Genomic DNA, 13235 nt, shown 5'->3' with positions numbered 1-13235 from the left:
AATATCTTCGCAAAATTTGCGAGGGATTTGCGGTGTTGGTCGATTTGCGAGACGCGATTTTTGAGGAATCGTAGAATCTCGCAAATCCCTAGCGATTGTCTATTTGCGAGGCACTTGCGATGTATTCTTTCATCGCAAATCGATTGTTTTCTTGTAGTGAAAGACGAGACTGATAACGATAGTGGAGATGATATCTTCGATGACGAGAAGATTCCAGATCCTTTGTCAGAAAGTGAAGACGAAGATAATGGCCACCTGCCTTTGATGTATGTTGCAGTCTAACATGAATTTGTTCTCTTTTGTTGCCTACTTTAATATTTAAGACTTAAGAATTCCATTCACCAACATACCAAGATTACAAACCAACATCCTTGTTTGTCATCAGTACCAAACATACAAACACACACACTAATAACCAAGAGCAAACGAACCAAAGTTTGTTTGCTTTGCTTTAACAACCACTAGGTAAGCAATGCCAATTGAGAAAAAACAAAGATAAACAAAACACACGTTCAACAACTTTTTAGACTTGCGGATTTCCATTTTGCTCCACAATGCTTCTTCCTTCAAGTCTTGTAAAGCATCAACTCATTAACCTTGGATTTTGTTTTCACAATCTCATTGGCCATAAGTCCTAGTTTCGGTAATGCATCTTGAACTTCCTCATACACAGCATCCTCGACCCAATTAAACAAGTTACCTTGTTGCAAAAACAAAAACCATTACTTACCATTGCATAGATAATCAACATTGAACAAAACAGTGACTGCTTACATCGCTTTTGTTTGTCCACGAGCTTGGATCTCTTTTTGTTATACATCGGAAGAACGGTCGACCAGGATTCTTTTCACTTCTCGATGTAAAGATCATTACACTGGCACCACAAACACACTTTGATGGCACTCCACGGTCGAACGAAGCTACCACCGATGTCTCTGAGCTAGAACTCATCTCCACAACTCGAAGAAAAAGAGAGAAATCGAAGAAGAAAAGAGAAACTGAAGAAGAAAAGATAAACTGAGATCGATTATGGTTTGTGAATTGGGGAAATTGAGAATCGATTTCTCAATTTTGGGATTTTAGGGTATTATAAACAGCATCATTTTACTATTAACAGATCTCGTTAACGGATAATTAATCCTGTTTAATTTATCCGTTTAGCCACTTAACGTTGTGCCTCAAAAGACTAAATCAACAAAAATTAACAACTTATTTGTAAGTCAACAAACAATTGCTGTTTTTTTTCTCCAAACACAAACTTTGTGCTTTAAATCAACGAAAATGTAAAATTGAAGATTTTAAATCAACATGGCTATGTCGATCGGGGATATTAAGATTTATGTGCCGCCAAGAAGATACTAATTAGTATTAAACATTATCAGAGAGAACAAAAGCACTTCGAAGATTTTTCACGATTAATTTAAACAAACACGTCGAACTCTATATAATTTAATGAAAAATGTTCCTTGTACGCAAGTTTTAGTTTTCTATAGTCTAGTAAAAATTTATATTTTAAGCTTTTTACTTATTTCATTGGATATCTATTTCACATTTATTTATTTATTTAAATAGGTTTGGTGTCTTGGTTTCTGATAAGTGGGGTTTGAAGCTCGTTTGTGAACCTCATACATGAGTTTGGGAGGGACTTAGACCATCTCCACTGATAATAAATTAATTATAAAATTAATATTCAACCCACTATAAATTTTAAACAAAATCACTTTTCCACTAAAGAATCTCTATCAAAATTGCTTATTCATTAAAATAATAATTTTTGTTTATTATTTATGAAATTTTAATAAATTATTAAATAATCCAAAAATAATAAAACAATTATTTCAGTTACTCATATTACATTAAAAATAAAACAAAAATATTTTACATAATTTGGAAATATAAAACATATTTTACTAAATCAAAATACAAATACAACATAAGTGATTATTACTTGTTGAGGCGAAATTTGGACAACAATCTTGAAACCAAACTTATCAATTAATTGTTGAGTAGAAATTTGAGAAAAACATCTCATATTTGATTTTACGGTACATACTACATACAATGTCAACATAGTTGGACATCTAATACAATGATAAGAAAACACCAATAGATCCAATTTGTCTCTAACCCAGCTGTTTGTTTCACATAATCATTTTATGGATGTCTGTCTAAGGTCATCTCCACTGGTGGTTACTTCCCCAAATTCTTTTTATTAAAAATTAATAAAATAATGTAAAAAGAAGAGAGAAGGAGAGAAAACGTTGTTGAAAGTGCTTAGAGTAAAATCGTTGCTCAGTTTATTTCTACACTTGTACATTTCTCATTAGTTAAATATTATTTTTTTTTTCTTTTTAGCAATGCTGAAGAATTTCCCTGCTGTAGATGCTATAAACCTTAATACAACAAGGAATCTATTCACATCAACGACTTACCACATAGCTCAGAGAAGGTATATGGACCCAGGTTATCCTGGTTTTCACGAAGAATGTACCAACTAACATCAGTAGCTGCAGGTGTAAGCTCCTGCAAGCCCATCAACAACTCTTGCACCTAGAATTAAGAAAACACAGGTTATCAAGATGAGTATACCGAAGCACTAACAAGAGAAAAATGTTTAGATGTAGTTATTGCCACAAAAGACAAAACTAAAGGCATATACTGATTTTGACCATTACACATGTTACAAACAACGCCTTAGTAAATCCCCAGATACCCACAGGTCCCACACTAAGAAAAAATCTCATACCACACCTTGAGATCATCTATATATACCATTATAGAGAACATATTACAACTCCAATGAATACTCAAACCGAGTTATTCACAGTGTAATACCAAAACAAAGATGAGAAAGACATCCTTGTCCATGTGACTTGGTCTTTAAACTCATAACCTGGATACATGACCTATGTATGACTTGTTTGGTAGACCTATGTTATTCCCATTATTCAGAACATATGTTTTAGAGCAACAACAAAAAGATACATCACTATTTTCTACTTAAACAAACCTAGAACTACCAAATAGACAACATGACGTCATGACCTTCTTAGTAACAACTAACTACACACAATAAGGCTGAAAGATCTGAGTTTTTTCATAACATTGCCAATTCACATATCTAGCAAAGGAGGACAAGAACTTATCCAATACTGGAGAACAGAGAAGATAGAAAGCAGAACAGGACAGACCCATGAACCACAAAAAGTCAAGTCTTTTTATTCCTCATCAACCAAAAGTAGCAAGCTTTATGGCAATTAAAGAGAATTGAGAATATGGGTCATGATGTAACAAACCTTTGACGATCTGCTGCAACTTCTGGACAACCTTCTACGGTGAGAAGAAGGTGTTGTTGGAGTCATGGGCCAGTTAAGAGGAGATATCAAAGCAGTATCTGATTTACTCTAAAAAACAACCAAAGAACCAAAAAAAGCAATCAAATTGATGAATGAATGATACATACCAATACAAATGTTACAGAGAAACTGTAACTCAACTGAAATGAAAATTACAAACACCTAATTGAATCGTCGTTCATGAAATGAGAATCCAAAATTTCATGTGATAGAGCTTAGAAGAAGAATCAGCTCTAACAACAATGAAACAACAAACCCTAAGAGATTTCAGAGAGAATTGAAGAAGGAGATGATTACACTTTTCAATATTTTTCTGGTTATTCCTTTAATTTATTCCCTCTTCTCTTATATAACTTCAGCTCCCGATCTAGTTCTTCTTCTCTCAACCTTAACGGCCAATAAACTTCTCCCATGTGTCCAACAACTCCTCTCCCTCTCACGTGCCACACGTGCTACTCTTCTTATCTCTTTTCCTGTATCAAATCCTCCCTCTTTAGAAAACCTTGACCACAAGGTTTATTGGCTTGAAACTTTCGTATAAAGCAGAAGAATCTCGCTAAGGCTGATCTGTAACCAACTGCAATTATCAGTATAGAACATTGAAACGAAATGTTCAATCTCTTCTTCCACTCCTTTCCCAATTTATATTTAAATATCCAAGACTTTGGAGATAATCGTTGCTTCCACTTATAAGGCTTGACACATGTTGACCGCTCACAAAGGTTAGCCACTACCGAATAGAAATCATCAAAGAGTGGACTCAAAGCTTTTTCCACAACAGGTTGCTGATCCTTAATGACCATAGGTGAATCAAAATCCTTTAACAACATTAGCAACAGTTTCTTCCCACCAACAGAAGGCCCTTGCTGAACCATTTGTTCTTCTTCAGAAATCGCTTGGTCAGATTGAGGTTTACCTTCCAAAGAAACTAATAACAGTTCTTCTGCAGGAACTTCATGTACACCTATCACTTCTCGCCATACGAAACTAGGACAAGGAGAAAGCAGAAGAAGTTTTCTCTGCTTCTTGAATCCTCCGATTTGTGTGCAAAGACAATATTCGTTGTGACACTTTACGTGGCTAGTTTTTGCAAGCTTAGAATCCATCTTGAATTTGAACATCCAAGACTTGCAACATTTGTTTTGCTTTTCCTTACTATGTAATCAAAGAAAGCGATCAGGGTAATGCTGAAACAACACATTCACAACAGCACCAACGAAAACATGCAACATTTCCTTATAATGATCAAACCCCATATGAATGCCAAAAGCCAAGGCATGGAAAACCTCAACGTTTCCATAACGAGATTGTAATCCAACTGATGAGAACATTTGATTCATTGTTGCATCGACTTGATCACAGTCTTCAAGGGTTGAAAAAACATCCGGAGGTTGTGAGACACCTTCTCTGTATGTGGAGTGAATCTCTGCTTGTTCTTGAATCAACGGATTATGTTCAGTCCCTGAATCTGTTTCACACTCTTCTATGTTAAATTCAAGCACTTCTCTAGCACCCGAGACTGGATTATCATTACTAGACTTAGTAACATTAACTTCTACCAAGTCCTTCTTAATCTCCTTCTCTACCAAAGAGCACTCTAATATCAGTTCTTCCCCAGAAACTTCATGAACACCTATCATGGAAAGTGGATCTTCCCTTAGCTTATTAAGCTTTATGGCCTTCATGTCTCTAACAGAACCTTGCCTAATACCATGAAGAAGAATTTTCTTATGTCCTATATGAAACTGCATCACTAACTTCTCAAAATCACAAGTTATTGGCCCCAATGTCTCCAACCACTGCTTACCTAACACCATATCACACCCACCTAAGGGAATTACCATATGATCAGTCTGAAATTGTGTACCTCTAAATTCCCATTGAAACTTATCAATTTCAGCATCAACCTTTAACATTCTCCCATCACTTACTGAAACTCGAGCCATACTTTCAGGTTTTAAAACACAGTTCAACTGCTCAGCTACCTTAGGATCCATAAAGTTGTGTGGAATCAATGAGTATATACAACACTTGCTTCCCATAAGAACCCTTCACTCTCACTGTTCGGCGATCATAAACTCTTGAAATTGCATTAACCGAAACATGAGCTATAACTCCGGTTTCTTCCCATGCTACCTTCTCCACCTGAACTTCTTCTTATTCACCACAAGCTTTATTGTGAGGCTGAGCTATAGTATCCATAGGTTTCTCTATAGTAGGAATAAGAACTGTTTTATGAACAGGCTCTGGTTTGGATGATAAAACCCCTTTATATTGAACTTTTTTCCAATAAGCTTGAGCTTTCTCATACAATCTTCCCACCAATAAGCATTGTTGAATAGACTTGGGTTGAAACATTCTAATATTCAGCTGAATATCAGTGCTCAGCCCTGCTAAGTAAATATCAACCAATTAATCTTCAGATAATGTCACTTTGTCGCTAATCAAATCAAATTTTTTATGATACTCCTTAATTCCTTCTGTTTCCTGCAACTGTTTCAGCTCTGCAATAGCATCCACTATCTTATAATAGTATCCTTGTAACAATGTTTGTAAAGCCCCCAATTACACCTAACATGCTTACACAAAACTGATTGTGAGATGGATTGGTGACAAGTAGCAGCTAGAGCATCTAAATTCATTGAAGCAAGACTAACTTTGAATTCATCCGGAGTATTATCAATTAAGAAGAACTTTTCGATCTGGAACAGCCAATCCTTGATTCTATCACCATTAAATCTGAGGGACTCTAATTTCTCCAAACGTGTAGCATCAAAATAATTGTTCCTTGACGTACCAGATCCACCAGTGCTAGCGTAATGATTCTTGATCGGTTTGGTAGTTACAAGCCTTGAGAATCGTCCGACGTTGTGAGCTCCAATCGATTCTTCTGTATTGCTAACCACCGATTCAAACAATGCCGATCGAGTCTCCATCATAGCTTCACGAACCACCGTCTGATATTGTTTCACCGCCATTGAAACAAATTTGAGGATGACACAGCTTTGATACCTTTGTTACAGAGAAACTGTAATTTAACTGAAATTCAAATTACAAACACCAAATTGAATCGTCGTTCATGAAACGAGAATCCAAAATTTCATGTGATAGATCTTAGAAGAAGAATCAGCTCTAACAACAATGAAACAACAAACCCTAAGAGATTTCAGAGAGAATTGAAGAAGAAGATGATTACACTTTTCAATATTTTTCTGGTTATCCCTTTAATTGATTCTCTCTTCTCCTATATAACTTCAGCTCCCGATCTAGTTCTTCTTCTCTCAACCTTAACGGCCAATAAACTTCTCCCATGTGTCCAACAACTCCTCTCCTTCTCATGTGCCACACGTGCTACTCTTCTTATCTCTTTTCCTGTATCAACAAATTTCACCGAATGATCCACTACCAATCTTCCTACCGAACTTGAACTTACCACCATCGTTTCGATTTCCGATAATACTCTATACTAGTAGTGTAAAAAAAAAATTCTCATCAATACAAAACAAAGTAAACCAAGAATTTATATAAACCCCAAATCAAGATTACTTAGTGAAAATTGAAGATTTTCTCCCAAGTATTAATCTGAATATTTTAAAGTTTGAGTTTTTAAAAGATATCAAAGCCGATCCGAAAACCCATCGGTTTCATACACCAACAACCCTCGATTTTACGTCGGAAAAATCAAAGGATTCGATTGATTTCTCCAGTTTTCAGATGAATCGGTGATTGATTTGCATTTTGGATCGAGAGAGAAAAGAGAGAGATGATGACGAAAGAAAGAAAGAAGAAAATAGATTAAATTTTTTTATATATTTTACACATTAACGTATAGAAATACGCCATGTCGCTTAAATTCCTTCCTACAGAAACGTTTCTATTATTAATAGATCGAATATTGGAATTTTTTATTTTATATTTGGGCCAATAATAAGAGTAACGGTGAGAAAATCTTCCAGTGGAGATGCGATTTCTCGATGGAAAAAGAGTCATTCTCTTTAGGAACTTTTTATGCCCTGTTTTTGTTTTCATCTATATAAAAGTTTTAACTCTTAACAATTCCATATCAAAGTGCAGTTGAGAGGAGTGTTATTGTACATGATGATTGGTAAAGGGCCAATTTTGACATAGGAATGTCTCTCAATAGAAGATTGTTAAAGGTTACTGGGATTCAGATTATGATTATGCATCAAATAATAGATCATGATAAAAGGAGGTTTTATAAACAAGGATTGAGAAAGATAACACCTCCAATGGATCATGGATTTGGAGAAAACTGTTAAAATATCGAGAGACAGCAAAACAGTTTCATCGCATTGATGTTAAGAATGGTGCATCCACATCTTTCTTGTTTGACAATTGGTGTTCATTGGGTTGTTTGCAAGAGAAAGTTGGTGACCGAGGTTATATTGATCTAGGCATACCGAAGTCAAGTACACTGGCTGAAGTGATGACTAGGACAAGGCGAAGAAGACATCGGCATGCCCTTCTAACTTCTATATAGGAGGAGATAAAGAAAAATACACTTTCTAAGACACTACAAGAAAACAGGCGATTAGCGACTACAAGTAGCGACTACATTTGTAGTCGCCAAAAATAACGACCAAATACTGACCACTTTGCGACTACATTGTGACTACAGTAATTTAGTCGCTACTGAGTCACTACCGTACCGACCACAGTTGATAGTCGTACTATAGTCGTTAAATTAGCGACTATTGTGCGACTCATTCGGCGAGTCGTAAGATGGTCGTCAAATAGGGACTACGGTACCGACCAAAGCTGATAGTCGTATATTTGGCGACTGCTCTGCAACTCTTGCGGCGAGTCATATAATAGTCACCCCATAGTCGCAAAATAATCGTAAAATACAGTTAAAAAAAACGTGTTTTTCATGTGGGGGTTGGTGTACCAACTTTTATTAAGTAGTCTCCTATTAGTCACCTAGGTTTAGTCTATAAAAACGAATTGCACCCATTTGTTTTCTTCATTCCGACACAAGTGTCTTTCCTTCCCAAAAAAAAAATTCTAAATAAAAAAAAGTGTGGCTTTATAAAAACTTATATTTTCTCCCCAAAAAAATATATATATATATAGTTGTCAAAAATATATATATAGATAACGGCGGGATATTACAATTATGGTGGTAATGGCGGTAATTATCGGGAGTGGATGTACAAGAGGTTCGATAAATTGACGGGAAATTCTTATCGAAGTGGGGGTGGACCAATTCTTATCGTTTGCAAGTAGCCAAGATACAGTTCAGAATAATGGCGGTAAGTTTCTCTGTCCATGTAGTGTTTGCAAGAACAATAGATGTCTCTCGGGTAGAAGAGTTATGAGTCATCTGTTTAGTAATGGATTTATGCCAGATTATTATATTTGGTATAACCACGGAGAAGAAATCAATTTGGATATAGGAAGTAGTTACAATGATAGGACGTATGATGGGAGTCATGAAGAAATGGGTAATGTAGTAGAAGATCCATATGTGGATATGGTGAATGATGCATTTCGTTATAATGTGGGTTTAGATGATAATTATCATCAAAATGATAGTTATGAGAATGTGGAAGAACCGGTACAAAACCATTCACAGAAATTTTACGACTTGTTAGATAGTGCAAAAACTCCTTTATATGATGGTTGTCGTGAAGGTCACTCGCAATTGTCATTAGCTGCTCGAGTCATGCAAAACAAGGCGGAGTATAATATGAGTGAAAAGTTAGTGGATTCGGTTTGCGGAATTTTGACGGATTATTTACCAGAAGGCAAACAGTCTACCGGTTCACATTACGAGACAGAGAAATTGATGTGTAATTTAGGCCTTCCATATTATACAATTGATGTTTGTATTAACAATTGTATGATTTTCTGGAAAGAAGACGAAAAGGAAGAGACATGTCTATTTTGTGGTTCACCAAGATGGAAGCCTAAGGAGGGCCGAGGGAGAACAAGAGTACCATATAGTCGTATGTGGTATCTAACTATTGCTGATAGATTGAAGAGAATGTATCAGAGCCAAAAGACTGCAGCGGCAATGAGATGGCATGCGAAGCACCAATCAAAAGAGGGAGAAATGAATCATCCTTCTGATGTGGTGGAGTGGAGATATTTCCAAGAGCTTAACCCTCGGTTTGCGGAAGAACCCTATAACGTCTATCTTGGATTATGTACTGATGGGTTCAATCTATTTGGCATGTCTCGTAATCATTCGTTGTGGCCTGTGATCTTAACTCCATATAATTTACCCCTGGTATGTGCATGAATACGGAGTACTTGTTTCTTACAATTCTGAATTCTGGGCCAAATCATCCGCGAGCTAGTCTCGATATCTTCCTACAACCTCTTATTGAGGAGTTAAAAGAGTTGTGGTCTACTGGAGTCGATGCATACGATGTGTCTTTGAATCAAAACTTTAATCTAAAAGCTGTGCTGATGTGGACGACATGCGACTTTCCGGCGTATAGCATGTTATTGGGATGGACCACCCACGGTAAATTGTCTTGTCCAATTTGCATGGAAAGTACAAAGTCGTTTTATCTACCGAAAGGAAGGAAGACATGTTGGTTTGACTGTCACTGAAGATTCCTTCCTCATGGTCATCCATTAAGGAAGAACAAAAAAGATTTCCTGAAGGGAAGAGACGCTTCTAACGAGTATCCACCGCAGTCTTTAACTGATGAGCAAGTTTATTACGAGCGTTTGAAATGCGTAAATCCACCAAAAACCAGGGACGTTGGTGGTAACGGTCATGAAAAGAAGATGGCAGGCTATGGAAAGGAACATAATTGGCACAAAGAAAGCATATTATGGTCGCTACCTTACTGGAAAGATCTCAATCTCTGACATAATATTGATGTGATGCATACCGAGAAGAATTTTGTGGACAACATCTTGTATACTCTTATGAGTGTACAGGGTAAATCTAAAGACAACATCATGTCAAGATTGGACATAGAACAATTTTGTTCTCGAACACAGTTACATATTGATAGGAAGGGTAAAGCTCCATTCCCAGCATATACATTGACAAAGGAAGCCAAAACAAGTTTATTGGAATGTGTCAAGCATGCGGTGAAATTTCCAGATGGTTATTCGTCAGACTTGGCTAGTTGTGTTGATCTGGTCAATGACAAGTTTTCAGGAATGAAGAGTCATGATTGCCATGTTTTTATGGAGCGACTACTTCCATTTATCTTTGCATAACTCCTAGACCGGAACGTTCACCTTGCGTTATCAGGTACTACGCTATTTCTAACTCTATACAACGAGTATATATGAATATATTAATTTTGTGAGACATGCAATTTGAGTATATATTTTGTAGGGATTGGAGCATTTTTCAGGAACTTATGCTCGAGAACTTTACAAAAAAGTCGCGTTCAGATTCTAAAGCAGAACATTGTTTTGATCTTATGCAACTTATAAAAGATCTTTCCATCATCATTCTTTGATGTGATGGAGCACTTGCCTATACATCTTCCTTACGAAGCAGAATTGGGAGGCCATGTACAATATAGGTGGATGTATCTATCCTTTTGAAAGGTTTTTCAAAAAGTTGAAAGGAAAAGCAAAGAACAAAAGATTTGCGGCAGGATCAATTGTCAAGATTGGACATAGAACAAATTTGTTCTCAACCACAGTTACATATTGATAGGAAGGGTAAAGCTCCATTCCCAGCATATACATTGACAAAGGAAGCCAAAACAAGTTTATTGGAATGTGTCAAGCATGCGGTGAAATTTCCAGATGGTTATTCGTCAGACTTGGCTAGTTGTGTTGATCTGGTCAATGGCAAGTTTTCAGGAATGAAGAGTCATGATTGCCATGTTTTTATGGAGCGACTACTTCCATTTATCTTTGCATAACTCCTAGACCGGAACGTTCACCTTGCGTTATCAGGTACTACGCTATTTCTAACTCTATACAACGAGTATATATGAATATATTAATTTTGTGAGACATGCAATTTGAGTATATATTTTGTAGGGATTGGAGCATTTTTCAGGGACTTATGCTCGAGAACTTTACAAAAAAGTCGCGTTCAGATTCTAAAGCAGAACATTGTTTTGATCTTATGCAACTTATAAAAGATCATTCTATCATCATTCTTTGATGTGATGGAGCACTTGCCTATACATCTTCCTTACGAAGCAGAATTGGGAGGCCATGTACAATATAGGTGGATGTATCTATCCTTTTGAAAGGTTTTTCAAAAAGTTGAAAGGAAAAGCAAAGAACAAAAGATTTGCGGCAGGATCAATTGTTGAATCATATATCAATGACGAGATTGCTTATTTCTCAGGGCTCTACTTTGGCGATCATATACAGACAAAGTCACGATAATTAAATGCATATATAATTTAGATATTTGAAGATAACTATATATTATCATTAATTTGAATTAACTCATTTGATCAGGTTAACAAGATTCAACGAAGGTGAAGTCCCTGTGTTTCATGTCCCTGGAGTACCTAATATATTTACTCATGTCGGTCGTCCAAGTGGGGAAATGCATGAAGTATGGCTTTCAGAGAGAGACTATCAATGTGCCCATGCATATGTTTTAAGAAATTGTGACTATTTTCAACCAATTGAGAGGTATATAAAAAAGATTCTCCACTTACATTTTCATTTAGAAAATCCACAATTATTTCTCACATAATATGTGTTGCTTTGTTAGTATGTTCGACGATTTTCTTTCTACAAAATATCTGGGATTGACCGAAAAAGAACTCTCCATGAAACGAGCTGAAGAATATCATGTGTGGGTGAAAGATTATGTATGTCTACACAACTTTTTGATCTTATTAATGCATTTATTTATACTTAATATATAAATATATTGATATGTTGCCATGTTTTTATGTAAATGCAGGTTATATACTGGAACGCCACAAATCCATTCCCTACTTGGGTTCAAGAGATAGTGCATGGACCTTTTCACAAAGTCAAAACTTGGCCAATGTACTATACAAGAGGCTATGTGTTTCATACGCAGACTCACGGTGCTGGACGGGAGTTATGTGCTACTGGTGAAAATTACACTGATGCATCTGATGGCGCGGATTTCTACGGGAACATAATTGATATCATAGAACTTGAATATGAGGGGATGGTTAATTTGAAGATCACACTTTTTAAGTGTAAGTGGTATGATCCTGTTCTCGGAAGAGCAATAGTGGTGTTGTAGACGTGAACGCATCGAGGAAATACAACAAATATGAAACATTTATTCTAGGTACGTAAAGACTCCATATAATTTAGATATTTACACATAAATGTAACTATCCATACTAATTAATGATTTTGCAAACAGCATCTCAAGCGGATCAAGTTTGCTATATTCCATATCCATACATAAAGAAACCAAAGCGGGAGTGGCTCAGTGTTCTAAAAGTAAATCCTAGAGGAAACATTTCAGGAGAATACGAAAACAACGAACCGGCTCTGTTGCAAACAGAAACTGATGATGTTGTATTGATGACTACAATTGAAGATCTCATAGTAGACAATTTGGTAGAAGAAGCTAATCCAGTAAACCTTGATTACGAAGTCGGAGATGCGGATCCAGATGATGAATTCCTATGTAATTTATCTTCTTCTGATGATGAAGAAGAAGAAGACGAAGATCCATATGCTTAGTATGTTTAATATACTATATATATCATTATTTGTCAAAAATAAAAAAAAACACTAAGTTTGTTTTTGTATTAATAACTTTGTAATAAAATATATGTTAAGTACTTTATTAAATAATATTAAGTTTGTTTTATTATTAATAACTTTGTAATATAATATATGTTAAGTACTTTGTTAAATAATATTAAGTTTGTTTTAGTATTTAAACCCAAATAAATTATATTTGTAATCTGTAAT

General features: G+C 35.8%; 1 protein-coding gene across 12 annotated transcripts; it reads right to left on the bottom strand.

The window, feature by feature from the left end:
* Positions 1–310: 310 nt before the first annotated feature.
* LOC104724220 (uncharacterized) lies at positions 311–7210 on the bottom strand. Of its 12 annotated transcripts, none has more exons than XM_010442678.3 (5): positions 3654–3790; positions 3297–3404; positions 2433–2550; positions 775–998; positions 311–700 (listed from the first exon to the last, which is right to left on the bottom strand). In XM_010442678.3, exons 2-5 carry the CDS (start codon positions 3360–3362, stop codon positions 635–637), a joined length of 474 nt encoding a protein of 157 aa, XP_010440980.1. In that variant the 5' UTR covers positions 3363–3404; positions 3654–3790; the 3' UTR covers positions 311–634. The 12 variants fall into 12 exon arrangements, 3 of the variants coding, with proteins under 3 accessions (XP_010440980.1, XP_010440979.1, XP_010440978.1); XM_010442677.3 differs by having other exon boundaries at positions 3498–3680; XM_010442676.3 differs by having other exon boundaries at positions 3519–3677.
* Positions 7211–13235: the final 6025 nt, after the last annotated feature.

This window comes from Camelina sativa, chromosome 11, assembly GCF_030686135.1.
Source record: "Camelina sativa cultivar CO46 ecotype springtype chromosome 11, ASM3068613v1".
Lineage (NCBI taxonomy): Eukaryota > Viridiplantae > Streptophyta > Magnoliopsida > Brassicales > Brassicaceae > Camelina > Camelina sativa.
Note: the sequence above shows the minus strand (reverse complement) of the source record. Positions and strands in the feature narration are given on the sequence as shown.

Excerpts from the sequence above, each read along its gene's own strand:
- LOC104724220 (XM_010442678.3), bottom strand. The coding sequence starts at position 3,362 with ATGACTCCAACAACACCTTCTTCTCACCGTAGAAGGTTGTCCAGAAGT. Across the intron at positions 2,551-3,296 it reads GTTGCAGCAGATCGTCAAAG|GTGCAAGAGTTGTTGATGGG; the intron begins GTTTGTTACATC and ends TCTTAATTCTAG. Across the intron at positions 701-774 it reads CGTGGACAAACAAAAGCGAT|GTAACTTGTTTAATTGGGTC; the intron begins GTAAGCAGTCAC and ends TTTTGCAACAAG.